The sequence below is a fragment of the Vombatus ursinus genome, unplaced genomic scaffold (assembly GCF_900497805.2).
Source record: "Vombatus ursinus unplaced genomic scaffold, bare-nosed wombat genome assembly UNPS02014847.1, whole genome shotgun sequence".
NCBI classification, from domain to species: Eukaryota; Metazoa; Chordata; class Mammalia; order Diprotodontia; family Vombatidae; genus Vombatus; species Vombatus ursinus.
In genome coordinates this window covers 420,955-447,464 of record NW_020954625.1, presented here as the reverse complement: position 1 = coordinate 447,464, position 26,510 = coordinate 420,955, and the positions used below count along the sequence as shown (strand labels likewise).

Genomic DNA, 26,510 nt, shown 5'->3' with positions numbered 1-26,510 from the left:
AATAAAGTTTTTAAATAAAAAAATAAAATAGGAAAATTTCTTTTTTACATTAAAAGGAATACTCCCCCTCTCAATAAATAAGTATTTATTGAATGGATTGAAGGTTCGGATCCTTGATTAAACAAGGTAGGAGCCTTAAATTGAATCCTAATAGTGGGAATGAGCTGAGGGGGGCCAGGAGCTGGCCATCCTGTCTTTTACCATAAGGGCACAGGTGCCCATCTGTGAGGCAGCTAATTAGAGGTACAGATGAATGCAGGCTGTGGCCAGAGCCCAGAGATCATATGGAGAACCCCCTCACCACCTTGGCCTTGTCAACACAAGGCAAGAAGCAGCCCCTAACAATAAGCAGCGATAGAAGAGTGTTCATGCTTGCATTTCTAAGGTAGGCTAGACTGAGTCAGGAGACTCTGAGCCCCACTGGGTCTATTTCTGGTCCTGTTATGATAATAAGTGCGGCCTGTGTACCCAATGGATATGCAAATCTGTTTCCACTTTTAGAATGAAAATAAGCTGCCCAGACAGCTCTGAACAAACTCTCCAGAAGGGGAGCTCTCAGTGGGTGAGGAACTGAACTTTGTCCTAATCTGGTCACAGCCCAGAAGACACATAATAGCCCACATTCATATAAAGCTTTTCTTTTTGGTCATTTAATTCTGATGACAACCCTGAGGCAGGTATTAATGGTATAACTTTTGTTGTTCGGGCTGTCTGACTCTTTGCGACTCCTTCTGAGGTTTTCTTGGCAAAAATACTGAAGTGGTTTACTATTTCCTTCCCAGCTTATTTTACAAATGAGGAAACTGAGGCAAATAGGGTTAAGTGACTTGCCCAGGGTCACCCAGTTAGTAAATGTCTGATGCCAGAATTGAACTCAATCAATTTACAAACGTCTCTGTTGCGACTCTTCTCGCACCATTCTCGGTGCCCTCTTTGGTATCCAGCTTGTTGGATATATGCGGGTAGTGTTTTCCTTCTCCCCGCCTCCTTTTCCTCACTGCTTTTCAGTCTCAAGCCCTTCTGTTTAGATTTGCAGGAAATAGTCTTTGTTTATTGTATTTCACCCCTGGCCAGGACCTTGTTATTCCTGTGCTATAAACCAGAGGCCATAGATCAGGTGTAAGGGTCACTCAACTCCCCCACCGAGTACTTCGAAGCAGATTTTTTGGAATCCAAGTACAATGTAACACATTTATCTTTCATAAATCCCAGTCTCTCCCATCTCCAGTTCTATTAAGGTACCGGAGTGATATCTCTCAAACCCAGATCTGACCACATCATTTCCCTACTCAAGAACATGCAATGGCTCCTTCTTGCTTTTAGGATGGATAGAATATGGACTCCTCAGCCTGGAATTTAAGGTCTGCCCCAGTCTAGCTCCTAGCTACCCTTCTGGTCTCACTTCACATTCCTTCCCTTTGGCCGTTCTCCCTGCCCGTGAGCGGGTTGGCTCTGCTGTCCCATTTGATCCGCCATCTCTGTGTCTCTGCATGGGCAGTGCGCCCCCATCTGGAAGGCTCTCACTCATCAGAGTAAACCAGAGCAGACTTTTAAGGGCAGCGTGGGCGCTACCTGCTACACGAGGCCTTTCCCAACTCCCCCAGCTGTCTGTGTTCTTCCCTTCTTGACAGCACTATGTCTTGTTTTCTACAGACTTTGCACTGCTCAGTCAGTCAATAACATTTATTGAGCACTTACTACATACCAGGCATTGTGCTACATGCTGCGAATACAATGAGAAGCAAAAAGACTGTCCCTGCCCGCAAGAGGCTCACATGTTTGTATAGAGGCAGGGTGGTGTAGTGGCTGGTAGTGTGGTGTAGAACCACCTCTGTCATACCCTGGCTATGGGACCCTGGGCAAGTCATTTTACTCCTCTGTGTTCTAGGCAACTCTCTAAGACTATAAGTGCAGGAAAGGAGCCAATCTGCCCTGGTGTTTCCCAACCTGGCAGCAGAATTGAAATGCGGGTCCTTTGACTCCCAGAGTCATGGCTCCTTCACATATTGTACAGAATTCTCCCACTGTTTTCCCCTCCATTGAATGTAAGCTGCCCAAGGACAAGGATGGTTTCTTTGTTGTTTGTTTGTATCTAGCACAACGCCTGGTATACAGAAGGGGCTTCATAAATGCACATTGAACTGAATTGTATGAGCCCATTTCTTTGATGCTTTATGGTTTACAAAGCACTCCCTCCCAAGAGCTCGGTGAGGTGGGTAGCACAAGTATTATTACCGAGAGCTCTCTTCACCCTTACCCATCTCTTAGAGTCCTGCCTTACCTTGTGGGAACTAAGCCTCCATGCCCACTTCCTCCATTACTCCATGCCAAGCTGCCTCGTCAGTAAAGGCCAAATGCCCTCTCCCTCCCTCCTGCCCTCTCTCTCTCTCTCTCTCCCCCATCTCTCTCTGTCTCTCTTTCCCTCCCTCCCTCTCTCTCTTTTTTTCTCTGTCTCTCTTTCCCTCCCTCCCCCTACTCTCTCTCTCTTTTTCTCTCCCTCTCCTCCATCTCTCTCTGTCTCTCTTTCCAACCCTCTCCCCACTCTCTCTGTATCCCTTTCTTCACCCGCTCTCTTTTCCCCTCCTTACCTACCTAGGTCTCTTCTATCGTCCCAGTTCTCAGGAGTGAATGTGGATATTGGGCATCCCCTAAAACAGTGCACGTGGCAGGGCAGGTGGAAAGGTCTCCCTGTATCCCCTGAGCTCAGCACAGTGACTGGTGCATAGCTGCTTCATAAATCCTTGGTGCAGGCCTGTACCCCAAATACGAGTCAGGCCAAAGCTCTGCCCTGGCCACAAGGCCTTGCTTGGCCCCGGGCTGACTGCTGCTCAGGTCTAAGCTCCCCGGAGGGGTCTGCAACCTTTCACATGTCAACAACACTGGGCCCCACACATGTGGCCCCACCCCACGTTGGCTTCTTGCTGGGGAGTGGGAGGCTGGAATGGGACAGAACCGAGGCCAGCTGGACTGCTGAGATGGGACATGAGGCAGCTGGGGACGAAGGGTTCATGATAGCCAAGCAGCAGATCGGAGGAGAGAGGGCACAAAGTCAGGGAAGAGAGGTAGAAAGGAGCAAGGAAGGAGGGGAGGGCCAACCTGGCCTGGATGCAGAGGAGGAAAGACCTTTATATGGGAGTCAGGGCCAGGCTTCTTAAGCCCAAGTACATGGCAAATTAATCCTGCGGGTGCTGTGAGGACCCAGGGTCATGGATTAAGATCCTGGGAGAAGAAGGTAACCAGGGACCAAAAGAGAAGGATGAAGAGAACAGGAGGGGGTCAAGGAGTCATTTTAAAGGCAGAAGTTCCAAGAAATTAGGACTCTTGGTTATCCAAGTTTTGTAGACGGGAAATTTTGCCACCAACCAGGGGCAGTCCAGAAACACTGAGATGGGCAACACCAGCTGCTCTCAAACCTTCTCCACCAATAAGCATTGACTAAGCACCTCCTATGTGCCGGGCACTGTGTTAAGGGCCGGGGATACAAGGACCAAAATGAAAGTCTCTGGTCTAAAGCGCTTACATTCTCTAGGGGAGCATCACTGCCTGGGGGGTGGGGCGTGTTGAGATGCTCAAGATCAAGGTCCTTACATTCCCATTCACACAGATACTTAATGCTTCCCAGTTCTGGGGGAGTTGTGGGGGAAAGATGACACACTAGGTCTAGAAGATGGGACCTTGGGTCTCCATTTTGTGTCTCATTATAGAAACCCTACTGTGGTGAACCCATATGTATCCCTGCATGTATCCAGACCTCCTCCTCTTCTCCTTCCCAACAATTTCTTACCTGTCCTTCAGGGTCCCTCTCAAAACCTACTTGATCTAGGAAGCTTTCCATGATTCACCTCTGCCATCACAGAATCATGACATTAAAGCTGGAGGACCTTAGAAATGTAGTCTATCCCCTTCATTTTATAGACAAAGAAACGAATGCCAATAGATTCAGTGATTTGTCCAAGGTCACACAGGCTGTTACTGGGAAAGTTGGAACTTGAACCAACTAATGAACAATTATAAGGTGCCTCCTACGTGTCTGGTACTGTGCTACGTACTGAGACACAAACACAAAAATGAAACAATCCACATTCTCAAGGAAAGAATACATTAAGATCATAAGATCCGGACCTGGAAAAGACGAGAGAAGTCATCTGGGCCAAAGAGGTCACACAGGTAGTAAGCTGAAGAGCTGAGATTGGAACCAATGACCCAAAAGCATTTATAAAAAACTTGCTGTGTGCCTGTGTCTATGCACTAGACGAGAGATAAAATCATGATGATAATAAAACAGTAACAATAGCGAGCATTTATACAGTGCTTTAAGGATTGCAAAGAACTCTACAGATATAATCTCATTGGATCATCACAACAACCCTGCGAGGTAGGTGCTATGGTTATCTCCATTTTACAGATGAGGGAAACGGAGGCAAGAAAGTTTGCATAGGGTCCCACAGCTAGTAAGTGTCTGAGGCAGTATATGAATCCAATAGCTAGCTACTCCTAGCTGTCTACACAGACAAAAATGAAAGTTTGTACTCTTGTAGGGCTTAGATTTTATAGGGAAGGTGTTACTTATGTCTTTAAACCCAGGGGACTTTCCAGGATGCCATGTTGTCCCCTGAAAGGTCCTCGGAAATGGGTGGCATGAGCAGCAACCTTCAGGGTTGGCCCATGGCTTTCTTGGAAATCAGCCCAGCTAGCTCAAGGTTCTGAGACACTAACTGAGGAGCCTAACCAGTGCAGCAGCTCCAAGGAAGGCTGCCATCCACACTCTCCTCTCCCTAACTGAGCTTGGCTTAGAAACCTTGGTGCAGCAGCAGAGGCTTCCTGGTTGGGAGCTGCCTCTAGGCACCACAGGCATGCTTTCCCCAGCTGCTCAGATGCTGGCTTAAGGGCTGGGCTTGAGAGGCAGGACATACACACACACACACACACACACACACACACACACACACAAAACCTGCAAACACAGTATCTCCACAGCTGGTTGACACACGCCTAGGGAACATGGCTGTTTATCCTTCTCCATCCAGAAGAAGGCCCCATTTAGCCCTCTCCTTCCTTGCCTTTTCTCCCTCAGGGACTCCTGTGAAGGCCAGTCTTGCCTTTTTTTGTAAATTATCTAGAAGGGTGAGAGCTCATCCCCAAGGGGTCTTCACTTGGGACTGAGGAGAAGCAGCAGTGACACTGGATTGGAACCCCAGAAGATGGGGGTTTGAATCCTGACTCTATGTGACCTGGGACAAACCAGATTTACCTCTCGGGGGTCTTAGTGTCTTTACCTATAAATTAAGAAGGGGTTGGGACCCCCAGGCTCTTACCTGTCCAGCTCTTACGTCTCATGAAATATGCCCACAGGTGCCAGGCTCCTCCAGAGGTTATCTAGCTGACCCCTCTGCCCTTGGTAATTAGCCCAACATCTCAGGATGGTGAGGGTCTGCTCTGTGCCCTCCTTGCCCCAGGCCCCAGTGTCTTACCTGTGCCACAGGTCACAGTGCATTTGGTCCAGGCCCCGTATCGCCAGGAGAACTCAGGAGGTTGGATCTCATTTTCACTGTCTGCCTCCCTCTGGATGGTGTACTGGTAACGTACACCAGGATTGCTCTCTTGGAACAGCAGCTGGAAGGGGAAACCGAGGCAGTGGTGAGCATGCCTAACTGCTGGTGCCCAGTGGTTGTGGTGGTGGGGAGGATGTTTGTGTACTGGAGCCAGCCAACGGGCCCGAAGCCATCCTCCAACAGGACCCGGTCCCCTGGCTCTGGAACGTTTGCCAATGATTCTGTAACCACAGGCTGTGAGCAGAGCCTGCTTGGTTGGGTCCAGCAGCCCAGACACCTCATTAGTAAGTTAGGGGCTTCCTCTCCCTCCCCCTTGTCACCACCAGGGTCCTGGCCTCATCAGCTCACACCTAGATTGCTGCCAGCTGGCATCCCCTATGTCACTGCCTGCTACTTTGGGTTTGTGGGTCCAAGGTAAGGGGGTTCCCCTCACAAGAGAAGTATTGTGGTATAGTGAACAGGGTATCAGATTTGGAGAAAGGGGGCTTAGGTTTGAATTCCACCTCAGACACTTACTAGCTGTGTGGCCATGAGCAAGTCACTCAATCTCTGCCTGCCTCAGTTTCCTCAACTGTAAAACAGGGATAATAATGCATGTATTGCTCACTTCACAGGGTTATTGTAAGACTCAAACAAGATAATGTCTCCAAAGCAACTTGTAAACCTTAAAAAGTTTAACAAATACCATCTATTATCATTAGAGATCTTTAAATAATAACTGGATGGCTCCTTGTCTGGGCAGAGGATCTGTACTGAGGATCCTGTCTTATAGAACCTTTTACTTTCTTCAAGACTCTGTTCAAGTACCACTCCTTTTTGTATTTTTTTAAAATCATTTAGTTTTTTTTCAGTTAACAAGCATTCTTTTCTCTTTCCTCTCTCCCATCAGGAAAAAGAAAAACAAAGTCCTTGTAACAAATATTCATAGTTAAGCAAAATAAATTCTCACATTGGTCATGTCCAAAAATGTACATCTCCTTCTGCATCCCAATTCCCTCTCTCCTCTGTCACAAGGTAGGCAGCATGCCTTATCCCATGGATCAAGTACTCCCTTCTATATGTCTGCCACCCTTCCTGATCCCATCAATTGCTAGGACCCTCCCATTCTCACTTACTACCTTGCACCTGGTTTGTATTTATTCACAATATATTTATTCACAATAATATACACATTATCCCCCCGATAGAATGGAAGCCAATCACATCGGAAAGGGGATGTCTTGATTTGCAAGTGAACTGGATTTAAGTGAGGGAGGGCTATGCAAAGTCACCAGCCTCAATCTCTCCTCTAGAGCCATCTGGTCCAGTGGCAAGATATAGATCAGGAGGACTAGAGATGACCCAGGATGCAGTGGAAGACCTCGGCCTTTTTAAGCTAAGGTCTTTCCCAGGTCTCAGCTTGTCTGAGGCAACACCCATTCAATGTGCCCTTCTCTGATGTGACCCTCATTGGAGGCTGAAGGGGTTGTGAGTAATGGCAATTATCCCCTTGATCATGGTAAGCCCCTTGAGGGCAGGGATTGTCTTCTGTCTTTTTTTGTGTCCTCAGCATTTGGTGAAGAACTTAATAAACGCTTATTGAATTGAACTGATGTCAAGTTAAATAGAAAGGAATCCTTTGTGGGCCCCATATTTGACTTAGAAAACCACAAATTAACATTATCTATGCTGTATTGTATTTTTCTATGTTTTACTAACCATTTCCCCATTTCTGTCCAGGTAGCCAGTTTGACACCTCTGCTCCAGGGAAGGACACCTCACTTTAGGCGTAGGAGTGATTTGGAGATCAAATCCTGGGTGTTTGTGGGACTGAGCAGAGGGCCACTGAGCAGGGAGATAAGAGGTTGTGGATTTGCATGGAGAGTTAATAGGAACTCCCCTTCTGCTATTAGAAAGTCCTGGATTATGTGGAACACCTTTCCAGGGCTGGGAAGCCCATCCAACCTTCTCATTGTACAGCTAGGGCAACCAGCCCAGAGAGATGGAGGCAGCTAGGTGGCGCCATAATGCACGGAGCGCTGGGCCTGGAGGCAGGAAACCCTGAGTTCAAAGCCAGCTTCCGACACTTACTAGTTTGTGACCTTGAGCTCCCATCTAAGCCTCAGTCTCCTTATCTCTAAAATGATGGGGTTTGGGGAGATGACATCTAAGGTCCTTGTGATCCTTCCACCTTTCCTCACCTAATGCAATTTCAACAAATTCCTCGTCCCTTCTGCTTGCTGGTTGGGTGACTCTGGGCTAGCCCCTTAATTCCTTCTGGTTTCAGGATTTTGTAACTGTAAAATAAGGTGGCAGGACCGGGTGATCTCAAAGGCCCCTTTGAGCCCCATCATTCAATGAATCTGAATCCCAGCCCTCTACCCACCCACATATCCTGCACTATTGAGAATATCTCGCTAGCTGCCCAGCTTCCCCGACCTGGCCCTGGAGAAGGTGTCCTGGGGGGATGGGATGGACAACAAGACAACACAACACCCAGATGAAAACATCCGGGAATACTGCGTGCTAGCCAAGGCTAGAGCGTGCTCTTTCTACCCCGAGGGAGCCGGGGGAGTGGAGAAGGATTAGACACAAGAGCTGGCCTGGACCCTGGACCTTTTCACAGACCTCACTACCCTTCACAGGACCCTAGAAGGCAGGAAATAGAAGGATGGCAGAGCTGGGGTGAGAGTGGGACGACATAGAGTTCAATCTCTTCTCCTTTTATTTCCCGTATGACTCTGGCCAAGATGTGACTTCCAAGGCCTTTGGTTTTCCCAATCATTCAAATGAGGGGATTGGAGTAGATGGGCCATGAGGACGGTCCCTTCAAGCTCAAAATCCACTATCACATGTCCTTAGACACCATCTAGTCCAACACCACCATTTTAAAGAGGAGAAAACAGGTTTAAGAGGGGGTCACGTCACACAGTAAATTAATAGCAGGCCTAGGAGGAGACCCTTAGCTCTCAGGCTGTGCTCTTTCCTCTACACTGGACTGCTTTCAGTAGGAGGCCCAAGTTGGGCCTTTCAGGCTTGGGTCAGGAGAAAGCTTTCCACAGAGTGGGGACTGGTGACCAGGATGGCATCAGAATAGGCGCAGCGCTGGGCCCAGTCCTTTGGGCTCCCATGCCTAGAGCTTCTGCCCAGGATGGGGCGCACAAACCTTCACCCTCAGTGTCTTGGCTCTGCTGGGCTTGGCCAGCCTGCTTGCCAGAGAGATTCATTCATTCAAGTATTTAAATGCATTTTATATGTCCATATATGCACATATGCATGTATATACATACATATACACCTACATATGTAGGTGTATACACACATGTATACATATACACACATATATTTATATTTATACATATGTGTGCCTGTTCTGATGACACCCTGATCACCAGTCCCCACCATGTGGAAAGCTTTCTCCTGACCCAGGCCTCCCACTGAAGGCGGCCCGGTGTATTTATGGGAAATACGTATATATATTCCAACCACTATTCTAAGTGCTGAGGACACAAGGTCAAAGATGAAGCAGTCCCAGCCCTGGAGGAAGTCATCCTGTTCAGTTTGGCCAGGGAGGGTTTGTTATTGATCTTTCTTGGGAGCTCTATCTCCTATAGCGGGCAGGCCCTGCCTCCCTTGGCTCTCATTCTGAACCAAAGACGCTTCCGCAAAGTGTAAAGGAGAGCAAATACATTACAAGCCACAAGACAACCCTGGGGGAAGAGTTCCAAGAGATGATTCAATCTGGGTCTTGTTTGCCAGCCTGTGAAATGAGGCTCTCTGGGCCTAATTTGTTACTTTTCCAAAGTCCCCGCAGCTGGAGCCTGGGAGGCCTGAACTGGGCCAGGATTTAGGCCCAGAAAGTATCTCATGTACCCACAGTGAGACTGTTTTCCTGCAGAGTAGGGTAGCCAAAAATTTAGTACTGGGTCGGGGAGGAAGGATGTAAAGCGTGAACTCTCACTCCCATTTTATAGATGAGGAAACTGAGGCCCACAGCTGTTAAATGTTTCAACCAGAGTCACACAGCCAATAAGTACTCAGAATACAAATCTAGGCCTCCTGATTTCAAGTCCATCTTCCTACTACACCATGAGTATTTTATTGTAAGATTTCCATGCAATTGGAAACCTGACATTCTTGTACTCCGTGAAAGTTTATTTATCTTGCCATATTTCCTTTAAATTCTGGTGTAGTCCTTTTTTAAGACTCACCCTCTTGGGGCAGCTAGGTGGTACAGTGGATAGAGCACTGGCCCTGAAGTCAGGAGGACCTGAGTTCAAATCCAGCCTCAGACCAAACACTTGACACTTACTAGCTGTGTGACCCTGGGCAAGTCACTTAACCCCAATTGCCTAAAAAAACAAAAAAAACAAAAAACTCACCCTCTCACTTAAGTGCCCTAGAGGGTTAGGAAGGGGGTGTCAGAGCTTAGGTCAGGAAGTACTGCATCGTTTGGAGCCAGCCCCCTTTCACCTTGAAGGCAGGCGGGGGCTGGTAGAACCAGCCTGAGTTTCTACTCAGGAGGAGTGGGAACTCCAACAGCTTTGGGTGCCGGCTGGGAAAGGCTGGGTACACGAAATAATCCCCATCGCCAACCTTGGTGCCTTGTGCATAGTAGGTGCTTTTAAAAAGGTGCTTAAGAAAAAAAATGCCTGTTGATTGGCTATGGAAACGGACAAAAGCTCCAGGGGTGACTGATGTCACCAGCTTCCTGGTTCCAACTTACACGTCCAGAATTGTCTCATATTACTCCCTGTAACCCATACTGTGTTTCCAGCCAAATTCATCTACCTTGTCTTCTCCACACATGACTCCACTCAGTCTTCCATCTCCATGCCTTTGCCCGGGCTGTCCTCCCTGCCTGGTAGGCCATCCCTTCTCATCTCTATCTCTTAGAGTCTCTAACTCCATTCTAGACTTATCTCCTTGGGCCACCTTCTCTACAAGATCCCCCTAATTATTAGCATTTCCCTTCCCCAACCTTCAATTACTTGGTACATATTTTGTAGGTATTTGACACATGTTGTCTCCCTTAGAATATAAGACCCCTGAGGACAGGAAATTTTTTATTTTTGTCTTTGTATTCCCAGTGCTGAGCAGAGTGGCTCCCTCACTCGTAGGAGGTCCTGAAGAATCAGGTATTGAAGTGGAAAGAATAGTAACAACACTAATTAGCTAATGCTAATCAGTAAAAGTGATAAGTGAATCTTCACAACATCCTGCCAGGGAATAATGATGATAATAATACAGCTAGTGTTTACGTAGCTTTATTTCATTTAATCCTCACAACACTGGGAAGTAGGTGCTATTATTATCCCCATTTTACAGCTGAGGAAACTGAGGCAGACAGAGGGTAAGTGACTTGCATAGGGTCACACAGTAATGCGTGTGAGGCTGAATTTGAGCTCACGTCTCCCTGACTCCAGACCCAGCACTCTATTCACTGAGACACCAGCTGCCTAAGTAGGCAGGGCAGGGATAGTCCCCTCATTTGACAAATGGGGACAGCAGCCCAGAAAGGTTAAGCAACTTGCAGGGTCACACTGTTATTTAGTGGCACAGTTGGGGCTTGTACCCGAGCGTCCTGACTCCCAGCCCAGGGTCATTTCCTCAGCTGCCCCTGTACTTGTCAATGCACAAGCGCCCTCAGACTGGAAATCCCTGCTGGGCTACAGCCTTTGCAGGGCCCAGCTCGGGACACTCACTCTACTGAGGTTCTCCGGCCAGCGTGAAGCTGCTTTCAAGTCTCAGAAGGAGACAGGGCTGTGAGGGTGGGGACAGATGGCTTCCCTCTTTTCTGGAGATGCTCATCATGTGATTCTGCTGTTAAATGTTTGTCTATGTCTATGTCTGTCTGTCTGTCTGTCCATTCGTTCATTCTATCTATCTGTCTGTCTGTCTGTCTATCCATTCGTTCATTCTATCTATCTGTCTGTCTGTCTATCCATTCGTTCATTCTATCTATCTATCTATCTATCTATCTATCTATCTATCTATCCGTCTGTCTATCCATTCATTCGTCCTATCTATTTATCTCTGTCTATCTGTCTGTCTATCTATCTACCTGTCTGTCTATCCATCCATTCATGCTATCTATTTATTTATCTATCTATCTATCTATCTATCTATCTATCTATCTATCTATCTATCTATCTATCTATCTATCTATCCATCAAGTTATCTGTCTATCTATCCATCCATCAAGCTATCTATCTATCTATCTATCTATCTATCTATCTATCCATCAAGTTATCTATCTATCCATCCATCAAGGAAGCTATCTATCTATCTATCCATCAAGTTATCTGTCTATCTATCTATCCATCCATCAAGCAAGCTATCTATCTATCTATGATCTCTGCTACCTATCATCTATCTATCTATCTGTGATCTCTGGTACCTATCATCTATCTATCTATCCATTCTTTCATCCTATCGCTCTCTTTCATCTGTCTGTCTGTCTGTCCATCTGTCTATCTGAAGAGCTTTGATTTATAGCACCCCCAGCTCCTGCTGGTCTTTTCCTGCCTCTGACTCAGGCAGGCTGCCAACCAGTAACTAGACTTCAGTTCTCAGCAGGGAAATGGAAGGAGTCGGGAAGGTGAGCTGGGTCAGCTGGGATCAATCCCAGATTTTTGATGCATCCGGCCCAGGTACAAGTTGCGGGTGAGGGGAGGGGATCCAAAGGAGAGGATCCAACTTTGGCAAGATAGCAGTCTGATTTGGGGGAGGAAGAGAGCCCTAAAATTACTTCATGCCTTCTCGATACAAATGCCCTAGACCTGAGGAAAATTTTTGTCTCTATTCAAAACACCTACAAATTAGGTTTTATTAGGGACACTGCTACAAAGGGTTGGTCTAAGCTAACAGACAATGGTCCATAGGCCTGGGAAGCAATCTGCCCTAAGGGCTCTAGGGGTGCAGGGCAGAAGAGGGGGAGGGAATCTTGGTCTCTGTGTTATTTGGTGAAGGGAAGAGGAGGCCCAGTCAGCTGTGTTCCCTTAAGGATCCCTTATACTAGACATATCAGAAACTTCTTTTACCCCTTTTCCAGTAAGACTTTCCACCAAAAATAACAGCGCCAGGCTTGAGGGACAGGTCTGCCCAATGTGGGGGAGGATGCTGAGTACCCCACAACCAGCAATATTCCCCTGGACCCCCCATCTCCCAGAGGCTGATAATTTAGCATTATTTTGAAAGGGCAAGCACTGATCCTTCATTCACAAACTTAAATCATCCATCTGACCAGGTCAAGCTGGGCATCACTAGGGAATGTACAGGGGCCTTGTTGATCATCTCTGTGAAATGAGGATAATACTATCTGCCTTCCACGATGCAAACACTAGCATCTCCTAATGATCCTGCACTGGGCCTGTGTACCATGTGACTTCACATCACCTTGACAGTGGGGAACATCCTGGCCATTTTATAAGTGGAGAAACTGAGGCACCGACCAGAGAAGCAGAACCAGGACAAGAATAGATAACTAGGTACATATAAGATATAGGAAAATGTGCCGATTCCCATTCCAAGGACTAGTTCTGTGGCATGTGGGTTGTTTGGCCCTGTCCGTGAGGACACTATGCTCACCAAGGGGGCAGGCTGTGCAGAACTCATTATCTTTCCCACCCCCAAACTTCCTTATTACTGTCATCCTCCCAGTCCCCTGGGCTCATAACCTGAGGGTCACCCTTGAATCCCCCCCCCACGCACACACACACACACACACACACACACACACACACACACACACACACAGCGTCTATCAAATCCACCATCAAATCTCGCCATTTCTCCCTTGGTTCCGTCTCTCTCCTAAGTCCCCTTCTCTTTGCTCACACAGACACCGCCCTAGTACCCGCCCTCACCATCTGGATGGCTGCTTCTAACTGGTCTCTTTGCCTGGTGTCTCTGCCCACACCACCCCGTCCTCCCCTCTGATGCCAAAGTGTAGGTCTGTCCTTTGCACCCCCGTACACACCAGGGGCTCCCTGTTACCTCCAGGACCAAATAACCAGTCCCTCCTTTGGCAGTTAAAGCAGATGGTAACCCGGCACCTTCCTTCCTGACCTGGCACCTCCCAGTGTCCTCCATGCACTCTGGCTACCCTGGTCTGTCTGTTCCTAGAACATGACATGCTCACTCTCTTTCCTGGCCCCAGGGGTCCACACTAACTGTTCCCCAAGCCCAGAATGTTCTTCTGCCTCACTTCTGCCTCTTAGATTCCCTGGCTTCCTTTATGTCTCACATCCAATCCCACTTTGTTCAAGACGCCTTTCCTGGTCCTCCTCCATTCCAAGGTTTCCCCTCTGGGATTATCTTCTATTTGTTCTGCTGTGAGATAGTTCAGTGGATAGAACGCAAGACCTGGAGTTAGGAAGACCAGGGTTCAAATCTGATCTCAGACACTTACTAGGCCTATGACTCTGGGCATCTGACCCACCTCTGTCTGCCTCAGTATCCTCAGCTATAAAATGGGGATAAAAACAATAGGACACCTAGATCCCAGGGTTGCCGTGAGGATCAAATGAGAAAATATTTGTCAACTGCTCTGCAAACCTTAAAGCATATATAAATGCTAGCTCTTAGTCAGCCAAGTATTTATTCAGTGCCTACTGTGTGTCAATCACTGTGATAAGCTTCTACATACATAGTTGTTTACATTTCAGCTTCTCCTATTGGTACGTGAGCTCCTTGAGGCTATATAGGGACTGTTTTTTGCCTTTGTCTGTATCCCCAGGGCTTATGACAGTGCCTGGTATACAGTAAGCACTTAATAAATGCTTATTGATGACTGACTGGTGGGAAAATATTAAGACTTAAATTCAAGTCAGAAGATCTGAATCCACATTTTGCCTCCACCACTTAGTGGTTGTATTACCTTGAACAATTCAATTTCCCTCTCTAAGCCTCAGTTTTCTCATCTGTAAAATGGGGATAATAATACTCTTACTATCCCATGGGATTTATAAATTCACAAGAACACTAGAAACGTGAACTGGGTTGTTTTTAAGCCAATGCCCTCCCCAGACTGAGAGATCCCTGAGGACTGATAGCTTGTCTCCTCCACCAAACTGGGAGCTGCTCAAGAGTAATCACTTGTGTCAGCGGAAATGTGTGTTTTCCCCCATGGCGCTCCCCTTGCAACCTAGGGTGCAGACATACCTGAATCCAGATGGGCTCCCACGTGGGTCCTGGGGAGGTGAGGTTTTCCCAGTTCCCATTCCTCTCGTACGTGAAGGTGGTCCCGGCCACTTTGTAGTCGCCATTCCACTGGATGGTCCATCCGCCATTTAGGAAATACTTCTCTGGATCCTCGCTCCTCAGTGCCAGGAAGTTCGCAGCCTCGGCAACTTCCTCAATTCGAATCTCTCTTGCCCCTACTGGGATCAGCCCAATGTCCACGTACCCTGCAAATGGTTCAAGCATTCTCATTCAAGCATTCCCTCAGCTAGCAAGAAACCCATGCAAACACCCCTTCCATCCACCCACAGGCAAGGGAGGCCTTAGCTATAGGCAGAGCAGGCACCCACCCAAAAGACATGAGTTCAGAGTGACCAAGAAAACCCTTAGGTGTCCCACCCACACCCCAACCTTCTCCTCTCACTGGTGGAGATCTGAAATCCCTCTCAATTCTTCCCCTTGAGCTGAAGGTTTTTCTCCCTGGCAAAGGCCATGCTTCTAAAATATTCTAAACTTAGTGACCATCGACAAAAACATTCAAACAAGAATTTAAAAAATGACTGCACATGAAACTGCAGACTTCCAGAGTTTATGGTTTGTTTTTAAAAGTGCACATTCACCCTCCTCCTTCATTCAGCCTGTAGGAGCTGGAGCCCAGATGAGAGGAACTCCAGAGAGAAACCTAGAGGAACAGGGAGAAGTTTGTTGCTACAAAAACAGACCCCCAAAGTCCTTTGGAACTCTGTTCTCAAAGAGGCCAGTCCAGAAAGAGGTTGGCTTTCTGAAATGCAAAGAAGCATCTGGCTAAGAGCATGGCTGACCTTGGGATTCTTAATGGAGCAGTCACTAGAAAGCTGGTTTTTAACAGAAATTTTTGATGAGATGGCTAGAAAATTAGAGAGAGGATGGAGTGAAAGATAAATGGAAAATGGAGGAGAAAAAGAAATGGATGGAGAACATGGGCTCCTGTGGAAACATTCTTGACAATTCAGTAAAAATTTAGGATTACAGAGTTAGAACAGTGGCAGGGGTACCTTACACACAACAGATATTGCAGAGGTGAGATTGACAAGACACGGCAGCTCATTGGATGTGGTAGGATTGGGGGGGTGAGGGAGAAGGCAGTGTCAACTATGATTCGGAAATTTTCAGCATGGGTGACTAGAAATGGTAGGATGATCTCTTCAACAGAAATAAGGAAACAAGAGCCAGTTTGGGGAAATGAAGATAAGTTTAGTTTGGGACAGTATAAGTAGACTGATGGCAAGACATCCAACTGGACATGGCCTGTAGATGAAAGCGATCGGGCTGGTGACGTAAATGTGGAAGTCATCTACAGAGAGGTGAAACGGCTATGGAGCCGTAAAAGTGAACAAGAATGAAAAAAGAAAGAACACCAGAAGAAGTGGGGAGGACGCTGAGGACAGAGTAATTAGGGAGTGGGAGAAAATGGACCAATGAAGGAGACCAAGAAGGAACAGAGAGTCGAGTCACAAAAACCAAGAGAGAAGAGAAAACCAAGAAGGAGCAATCACAGGGAAGGACCTTGGAAGCCATCTAGCCTGACCTTTTCATTTTTCAGATAAGGAAACTGAGGCCCAGGGAGGTATAATAATAATACCAATAATAATAATGATAGCTAGAATGTATATATAGCGCTGTAAGGTTTGCAAAGCGCTTTGCAAGTGTTATCTCATTTTACAATAATCCTGGAAGGTAGTGGCTGTTAACATCTCCATTTTTACAAATGAAGAAACTGAAACAGACAGAGATTAAGTGACTTGACCAGGGTCACACATCTAGTAAGTGAATAAGGAAAGCTAGTCTAACCTTCTCATTGTACAGATAAGAAAACAGGCCTGGAAAGATGAAGGTAGTCAGGTGGCACAGGGCATAGAACCCCGGGCCTGGAGTTAGGATGGACCCAAGTTCAAATTCAGACATGGACCTAGCTGTAATGGTAAAATGAGGTAATATTTGTAAAGTGCATGTCTGTAGGTTGAGGAAAAAAAAGATCCAGGAGAGGAGAGACTGAAGATGAAAAGGAGAGAATGATCAAAGGAGCAGTTCCCAGAGGAGAGAAGAGGGGATCAAGGACACGTTGGCATACATTAGGAAGCTAGCATCCTAGAGCTGGACAGACTTCACAAGCCATCTAATGCAATCCCCTCATTTTTACAGGTAAGAAAACTGAGGTCTGGGGAGGGGAGTGTGATTTGCTCAGGGTCACACAGGTAATAAGCATCAGAAGTAAAATCTGAACCCAGTTTCTCTGTCTCCAGAGTCAGGAATCTTTCCAGGGCATTCTGAGGCTGAAGGGAAGAAAGAGAAGATGAGTGAAGACCACGTTTTAGATGAAGTGAAAAAGTGAGGATGTGCAGATGTAGAGTTCAAATCTCAAGGCCAGTAAAATAAACAGAGAGGCCATCTGCTTAGGGAACAAGGGTGGAGCAGAGGTTCGAGGAGGGGAGATTTAGACCAGTTGCTTCTGTGTCGGCTTCCTTCTAAATCATCAGTTTTCAAACTTTTTGAGGACTCAGGACCCCTTTACACTCTTAAAAACTGTTGAGGCTTCCCCCCACAAAGAGCTTGCTTTTATTTGTATGGGTCACATCTATTGATACACTTTACCAGAAATTAAAATGTCTTGCTATTATTATGAAAAGTTTGGACCTCGAAGACCACTGGAAGGATCTCAAGGACTCCTAAAGGTCCTGGACCACGCTTGGAGAAATATTGTTCTAAAGTATGAAAGGAAGCGTGGGGATATTTCAGGGACCCAGTGTCTGCTTTTGAATTCCGGGTAACAAAGGAGAAAGCTGCTCTGTGCTCTACCACAGACCTCTGCTTCCTCACCCCAACCCTGTGCCTCACCCAGGCCTTCAGTCTCATCAAACGTCTTCTTCACTGTTTCGCAGGTGGAGCCATCCCCGTGGCACACGCCACACCGGTCCTCAATGGCATTGGAGTCAATCTCATAGTCACAGCCCACATTCTGAAACACAGCCAGTCGTGGAGGTCACTGCCTGATGGACCTTCCCTCACCCTTCCCGTGAGCCTCTCTGGTCTCCCACCTCATCAGCATGGGACTGGCAGGTACTCTGTATAGATAGCAGGAGCAATCAATCAACAAATATTGATTAAGCTACATGCCAGGCCCCTCGCTAAACACTGGGGATATGAAGACACAGGCAAAACAGCCTCTGTCCTCAAGGAGCTTGCACTTTAACAGGGCAAACAATGCACATGTGTGCATACACACACAGACAGAGTTCCACATTAAACACATACAAAACAGATCCAAGGTAACTTAGGGGGAGGATTGGGTAGAGAAGGAAGATGCTAGCAACTGGGAGGACCAGGAAAGACTTCATACGTAAGGAACTGAGGTAAGAGTCCTGGAGAGCATTTTGGGCATGGTGATGGGGTATGGGCTCATGATTCAGTTTCAAAAGCCGAGACCTTTGCCCCTTTCTCCAAAAAGAATTTGGCTCCCGTTTGTCCATGGGCCCCAGAAAGCCCTTAAACTTCTCTTACTCTGGTCTCACTCACTCCTGATGGACTCACCTTATCTCCCTTTGAAAGCCCTAGCCTCACCTTTTGATCTTATTCAGATGCCTTTCAAACTTCTTCCTTCTAGTACCCTTCATTATCTATTCCCATTGTCTATTCAATCTCTCAGACTTTCCAATTGGAATTCTCATCTAGACCCCTTTCCCGGCCCCTCCTCTAGTCACCCAAAGTTACTTTAGTGTATATAAGATCCACCCTGGCCCCTATTCAAACTCTGAGACCTTCTCGTGCCCAAAAGGCTGAGACTCTCATGCCCGCTCGTCCCTACGGGCGTTACTAATGTTCAGATTCCTTAAGAGTCTGGCCTGTATGGTTTATCTCTAATAAACTTTTCTCCGGCTGAAAGAAGATTTGGGTTGAATTCATTCAGGCAGGGCCTGCGTCATGATCTTGGGGTTCCAGCACCCCTGAACCTCTGGACCTCATCAATGGGGATCAGCCAGTGCAAGGGCAAAGACGGGAAATGGGTTGTTGTGCGTTCAGAAGGCTGGACTGAAGAGTGAGCGAGGGAAGAGGGGAGGGAGGAACGTGTGGTAAGACTGAAAAAGTTGGAAGGACCTAGACTGTGAAGTGGGCAATTAACTTTAAACAGAGGAGAACATATTTGGTCCAAGAGTTAATAGGGGTTCACAAACACGTACAAACTTAGGTAGACCAACGAAGAATAAATCATTGGAAGAATAACTCATTTTGAGAGTGTTTTGAGGCTTCCAAAGCACCGTCCCCACAACTACCGGGTAGGTGGTAGATGGTGCTACTATCATTATCCTCATTCTGCAGAAGACACTGAAGCCCAGAGAGATTTGCCCATCAAGACAAAGCTAGTAGCTTCGGGGCTGGGATTTAAATCTCAAGACTCCCTATTCCAAATCCAGCATTCCCTCTCCCCCCACCGTCTAATTTCACTGCACGGCCCTGACTCACTTCCACCCCCTCATCCATCTCACAGAATAATAGAATATTTGAAGGAATGCGTTTCCTAAAGCAGAGTTTTTCATGCACTGTATCTGGCCCTAGAATGCAGGAGGCAGGATGGGGAGCAGAGGGCCTAAGGGATGGGAAAGGTCCCTGTTCTAGAGCCAATCTGAGTTCAAATACAGCCTCAGACACTTAGTAGCTGGGTGACCCTAAATAAATCACTTAACCTCTGGTTGACTCAGTTTCCTCAACTGTAAAATGGAGATAATAATAACACCCACCTCCCAGGGCTGTTGTGAGGACCAAATGAAATAATGATTGTAAAGCACCTAGCACATTGCCTGGCACAGAGTAAGCACCATAGACATGTTAGCTAATATTTCTTTCCAGCTTATTAGGCTTAACACCCCAACCCCAACAACCACCGCCAGCTGGAGCTTCCATCTCAGCAACGCCTAAGAATCTCCTCTCTGATGATTTTTCCTGTCTCACTCTTAAATCCCATCCCACCCCCATTACTCCATTGCTCATGGAGCCACCAGCAGCTCAGCCTTCCCTCCTGCCACTCTCCTTCCTCCACCTTTTCTCACAGTTAGCACAAGGATTCAGTCTGAGTCCCCACCCAGCGCTTGGCCTCATGGCATAATGGCACTCGTGGAGGGTGGCTTTCAGGCTGGTTTCTCACACCCTCTGGACTGTGACCCAGAGGCAAAGATGAGAAGGAAGGGCATTCCAGGTATGGAGGAAAGATTGTGTAAAGGCATGAAGGCAGGAGTGTCATGGAGAAGCAATGGCAAAAGAGGCTGGTTCATTTGGAATGTGGAGTCTTTGAGGGGGAGTAATGGAAAATCAGTCTGGAGAAGCTGGAGCTGGATTGTAAAGGATTTAAATGCCAGAGAGAGATGTGTGTTTTTTACTCTAGAAGTACATAGGAGCCACTGATGCTTCTTAAAAGGAAGACCATAGGGGCAGTGTAGCCCAGTAAATAGAGAGGGGGCCTTGCAGCCAGGAACATCTTGTTTCACGTTCCACCTCTGACTCATCCTGGCTATGGGACCCTGGGCTTCCCTCTCAGTGCCCCAGGCAACATTCTAAGACAATAAGCTACAAATCTGCCTTGGCTGAACTCCCCCAGAGCTCCCTAACGCCATCCTAGCCAAATAAAAGAAAACAATCAACCAAGGAAGATGCTCTTTAACAACTAGGGTTATCCCATAGTAAAATGGGCTGTCTCAGGAGGCAATGACCTCCCCATCACTAGAGTGTTCAAGCAATGATGGAATAAACATGGATGCCTGCTCAGAGAACATGGGAATGGGTCAGAATGGATGGTCTCTGAAATTTCTCATACCTGAGAAAGTCTCTGGTTTGGGCTTTTTGGTTCTCAGTCTGCGCTTTCCCCCCTTTCCCCCTGTTCTGATTACTCTGTTCCATCCCCCAGGGATGGAGGAAGCACCAAAGAGAGAATGTTTTGGGTAAGTCTGGACTTCTGGCCTCCCCATCACCCTCTGTCCTTCCCCAAACCTCCCGCCCACCGATCCTTTATCAGAAAAGAAAAGCCCCAGTCAGCCACCTTTACACTACAAAGTTGGCTTTTCATCTTTTTGTGCTTTTTTTTCCTTTGTGGGAAATGGTTTTTCCAGGCTCAGGAACCAGACTTTCTATTTCCGAGATGGAAAAGGCCTCAGAGACCAACTTCGGTAAAAAAAAAAAGGGATGGAGGCTCAGGGACAAGGGACTTGTACAAGGTCATAAAGCTGGGTAAGATTCAAACCCAGGTCTTCTGCCTCTGGGGCCAGCATTTTTCTCATTAAGTAAGCTGCCTCCAGACCTGCCATCCTGTCCTTCCCAGCTCTCACCTCATCTCCTTTGGGGACTACAAGGAAAACCAGGAGACCCAGATGATTTGCTTAGCATTGTTTATTAGCCAATCCAGCCAGGAGGCCATTCTGTGTCTCAAAAGTTCGAAGATTTAGAGCTAGGAGGGAATGTAGAGGTATTTAATCCCTGATGAGGAAACTGAGGTCCAAAGAGGTGAGACTGGTCCAGGGATCAGTAATGGCAGCCCTCGGAATAGGAGGGTAGGATTTGGGGCCAGAAGACAACTTTGAAGAATACCTAGTGAGAGGCACTCTGGGGAAGTGGCTGAGGTCTCGTGTGGGGGTTTGGGTCTGGATGACTTCAGCTCAGTTCTCTCCTCTGACACAGATTGGCTGTATGACCCTGGATAAGTCATTTGTGCTCTCAGTGTCCCCAGGAACTCTCTAAGACTCCAAGTTACAGAGGAGGTGCCAATCTACATGGGTGGGAGGAAGTTTCCGCACTGGGAGTATTCAGTTCTAATGACATCATAGGTCTGGCCCTCCTCCCCATGCCCCCCAAAAAAAGGTTTGTAGTACAACTTACTCATTTCATAGTTGGGGAAACAGAGGTCCAGAGAGCTTCAGTGCCTTGCCCAAAATCATCCCTGGAAGTCAGGTCCTCAGACTTTAAATTTAGTGCCTTTCCTATTGGATCATACTGGATTATGTATTCTAATCATGGCTCAATGTGAAAGGAGAAAATCATGTCCTGTTCCTTGAGATTAGTGCAGGTATCTTGTCTCCTAGGCAAGACTGAGAGCTCCCTGAAGCCAGGGGCCTGTCTCCTCTGTCTTCCCCTCAGGGGCTAACATGGAGGGTCTCACCTATCCTTGATGGACCCAAAGTTATTTTATTTGAAGCCCTCCATACCTTAGTGGTTGGTCTTCATGAGTTGTTCTGGCTGAAAACACTGAGACTTGCTTTGGGTCTTCACCACCCGGGCAGCATGCAGCCCAGGACAGGGCGCCTCTGTGGCCCAAGCCCTTGGACACTCAGCCCCATGGCAGCCTGAGGACAGGCTTAGCCTCCTCACGCTGCCCATGGCTTCCCCTCCTGCCCCTTCTGCCCCTGAGCCCTTCTGGTCTGGGCCCAAGGACAGGCATGCGCAGGGGGAGGCAGGGGCATACCTTACAGATCCCGTTAATGCATAAGTCTCGGCTGGTGTTTCCTTCAAAGCAGGGGGTACCGTCCACAACAGCATCTCGAAGCTTAATTGCAAAATACTCATTCGTAGGCCGGCAGTGCAGCTCACAGGGATTAACTATAGGGATGGAGGAGAGAGAGGACAGATCAGAAAGCACTGGCCAGCCATGAGTGGTGTTCCCCAAGATATGGACCAAGGGAAGGAGCCCATTTCTAGGAATATGATGGCTTGGGTTCATGTGGAGAGGAAGACTTAAGCATTCCCAACTAGCCAAAGCAGAGTCTCCAAGCATGTCAGCTAAAAAAAGGGGTCATTTTGGGTTTTAACTGGGCCTGTGAACCCTTAGGAAATGAAAATCCTATCAGTGCAGAGTGGCACCTTCTCTATCCATTACATTCTTAGAGAGATTCTTGCAGCATCGATTAAGTGACTTGCCCAGACTGCCTCAGGCCATATACTCTGAGATGGGACCCGAAGCAGGGGCTTTGTGGCTCTGAAGCAGGCTCTCTAACCATTAGGCCAGGCTTCCTTTCACCAAAATTTTTACCAGCTGAGAAAAAAAACTCCCCTGAGAAAACAAGCAGACAGGATTAGCACATGGTAGGTGCTTGGCATATGTCCATTGATTGATTGATTAACATGATAATTAGCAATAATAATAATAATAACGGCTAACATTTATAAAGTGCTTTAAAGTTTGCAAAGCACTTTACTTGTTACCTCATTTGATCGTCACAGCAACTGTATAAGGGGAGGTGTTGTTATTTTCCCCAATTTTACAGATAAAGGGAACTGAGGCCGATTCAGGCCCAGTGATTTACTCAAAGTCACACAGGTAGTAAGTGTCCGAGGCAGGATTTGAACTCCAGTCTTTTTGACTCTGTTACAATACTCACTAGCTGTGTGACCTCGGACAAGTCACTTACCCCTGTTTGCCTCGGGTTTTTTATTTGTAAAATGAGCTGGAGAAGGAAAGGGCAAAACCACTCCAGTACCTTTGCCAAGAAAACCCCCTAAAAGGGTCAAGAAGAGTCAGACACGATTGAAAAATGACAGAAAACATAATGGCTTCTTGAGGTCAGGGACTGTTTCTTTCTTACTCTCTCTGTATGGTTAAAAGTCTAATCAAGCAGCTCCTGAATAAGGGCATTCAAATTCAACTAATGGAGTGCAATTTGGGCCAGGCCAGTAGCTATTTGCAAGGCTACAAAAAGTCTTCAAAATAGCAACGACGCCCCTAAGTGATAGAGGATGGACAGCCCTTTGGGGGTGGGTGGGTGCCAGGGTGGGACATGGAGCAAAAGTGACCTAAATCTTTAGAGCTGGAAGGCTCAGGAGAGGGAGAGAAGCTACCCAAGAGAGCAAGCCATGGTTTCTGATGGTGACTTACTGTGGTTAGACACTGGAACCCACTTGTACTGTTCTCCCTTGTAAGGCATGGCATCGAACTGGCTGCACTGGATGTGGCGAAAAGAGGGCCGGTCAGCCGGGCAGGCCTGGATGCTGCACAGACGGAATCGCTTTCGCTCCCCCACGCAGTACTTGCCGCCATACTTGGGCCTGTGCCATGGCAGAGAGGAGCAAGGGAACAGAGAAACAAAGAGAATCAGAAGACAAATCAATCCATAATCACGTGTTAAGGGCCTCCTCTATGCCAGGCACTGTGCCTGGCAGGGGAGACAGAGAAAAATGGAATCCCGGAGGACTGGCACCAGATGAAGGGAAATGAAGGACTCAAGATGCAGAGGAGTGTCTAAGATGAGATTGGAACTCAGATCTTCCTGACTCCAGGCCTAGAGCTCTATCCTCTGTGCCACCTCGAAACCTCTAGCAATTATCAGCCCCGGGACCTTTCAGACACGCTGGCTTGGGCCTGCAGTAAATGGTGTGGTCCCTGTGGTGGAGCTTGAGGCCATCCTTGTTCTCTCCCTCCCTGCCTCCCAAATCCCCATGCCAAGGCCTAGAAGGGGGAGTGGGGTTTGTGGGGACACTCAGACCTGCTGGACAAATCCATTTGACTGCAGATGTATTACCAGAGTAAGCTGTGAAACAGGTCTTGAAACGAACCGGGATGGGAGCCTGCGTGATGGAGGGGAATGAAGGACACCTTGTCCTTTGACTGCAGAAAAGAGCCCTGGTGACCGGAAGGGTGGGAAGGGTGCACAAGGCAGGAGGGAGATTCAGTTCTTCAACCCTGCCCCCACCCCTGCCAAGCCCAGGACTAGAAGAGAAAGCCCTTGTCACCCGGAGGGTGGTCACTGAGCTCTGTGGGGCTCAGCGGTCCCATTTGTAAAATTTGGTTGGGTGAGATGGACCCGATGATCACCAAGGGCAAGAGAGTCAGAAGAAGGAAACTGAGGCTCAGAAAGCATAAGTCACCTCTATTTTACTCTGCTGTTTTGTATCTGAGAGAATAAGGCAAAAGGTAGGAATCTGCTAAGACGTCCACAAGGACTCCATTTTCTCCTTCTCTCGCCCCTTCTCCCTTCTCCCAGCCCTGACTATCCAAAACCTATCCTGGCTGCAGATAGAGTGGCCATTATGAGGGGTTCCCTCCTGCCTGGACAACTCTAGCCCCCCACTCCCCAGGACTCATCTGAGCTGCTGGACTTCTCATGCAGCTTAGACAAGATGAGAATTACCAGCTCTATTCCTTCCAATGAGATGGGGAACCACTAGGCTTTAACATCTCCCCGGTTTCTACACTTTCCACATCCCTGGCACTATAATCCAACCCGCTGATATATTCTAAGGATCCTGGGCCTTGCCATCTGTCTCACTGCTGCACCCTAAGTGACCTCCTTGGCCCTCCACCTGCCCTGAAAAAAAGAAACTTTTTAAAAAATGTTGTCTCCCCCAAATACAGTGTGAGCTCCTGGGGAACAAAGAACGTCTTCCTTTTTCCCTTGTATCCCCAGCATTTAGTACTGTGCTCAGGGCACATGGTCAGCACTTAGTATGTGCTTTTTCCTTCATTTATTATCAGCAATTTGGCTGAGCTCAGAACTGAGTTCTAGACTTGGAGTGAGAGTCCTATGCTTTTTCATTCATTCAGACTCAGGATCTGTTCCTTAACCACTGTGTGACAGTCACGTAAGTCACAAGTCTCTCTGGGCCTTATTTTCCTCATCTGTAAAATGAGAGGACTGGACTCGATCAGGTTTTTAAACCGGGTTCCATGGGACCAAAAGGACTCCATGGACAGAGTCCATGGATGGGGTTTGTGAACTTGGATGGGAAAAATTATATCTTTCTTTGGATATAATTGGTTTTATTTTAGGCATTTAAAAGCATCATTCTCACTAGCTGTGTGACCCTGGGCAAGTCACTTAACCCCGATTGCCTCACGAAAAGAAAAAGAAAAAATAAATAAATAAAAGCATCATTCTGAGGAGTCCCTAGGCTTCACCCACACGGCCAAGGAGATCACAAAAAGAACTGGGTTAAGTACTTTCTATGTGCCAGCCACTGTGTTAGGAGCTGGGAGAGACAAGAATCAAACCATCCTGGCCCCCAAGGAGTTTACATTCTATGAAAGGAAACGTGAAAACATATGCCGTGTCAATCTATGATGATTCAAGGTAGGAGGAGACCTTAGCAGCTGGGAACAGATGTGGAAACTGAGGCCCAGGGGAAGGGCAATGACTTTCTTCGCCAAGATTGCTTGGCTAGTAAATGGTAGATAGACCCAGGATTCAAAATGACTCTGTGTTTGCTGACCTTTCCATTCAGTCATGCTTCCTTACACCTTCTAGCACCCTGGACATCTGGGTGGGCAGGAGAAAATGAACTCCCTCCACCCCCAGTCCTGACTGGGGATGCAGCAGGGCTGTGCCTGCCCAGGAATGACCCTCTGCATAGACCTCCCTGTGTTCTAGGAAAGACACGGTTGATCTCAGAGCCCAGATGGCCCATCTGGGTTGGGTGGGGAGGGAGGAGAGAGGAAGGGGTCCTGATCCTTCAGACAAAGACCCTCTGCTCTTCTTCCCTAGAACAGGGGGAGGGTGTCTTCAGACCCATGCCAGCCCTCACCCAACAGAGGCTTGCCTTTTCCTCTATGACCCCTGAAACAATGTAGTATTCAGAGGTGACCTGCTTTCTAGGCAAGGCCGGTCTGTTTGGAGATGTGAAGCCCAGGCCAAGGGCATGAGAATGACCACAGGTGGACATTGCCTCCCTTCTTCTCTCCCCCTCCCTCCTCTCCCCAGAGGCACTTGGGCATTGGCATTTCAGGGAGTGAGTCTTTCCACCACGAACGGAACAGAATCAGAGTCAAGGTCTGAGCAGGAAGACATTTTA

At 47.5% G+C, this 26,510-nt stretch overlaps 1 protein-coding gene across 1 annotated transcript in view; it reads right to left on the bottom strand.

Annotated features, from left to right (window-relative positions):
* ADAMTS7 (ADAM metallopeptidase with thrombospondin type 1 motif 7) overlaps positions 1-26,510 on the bottom strand; it is a 167,377-nt gene that overhangs the window by 41,714 nt on the left and 99,153 nt on the right. The window contains exons 12-16 of the mRNA XM_027840600.1: positions 23,602-23,771; positions 22,195-22,328; positions 17,589-17,709; positions 14,697-14,941; positions 5,472-5,613 (exon numbers count right to left, since the gene is read on the bottom strand). Coding sequence (XP_027696401.1) covers positions 5,472-5,613; positions 14,697-14,941; positions 17,589-17,709; positions 22,195-22,328; positions 23,602-23,771 — 812 coding nt within the window. The remainder of the gene's footprint in view (positions 1-5,471; positions 5,614-14,696; positions 14,942-17,588; positions 17,710-22,194; positions 22,329-23,601; positions 23,772-26,510) is intronic.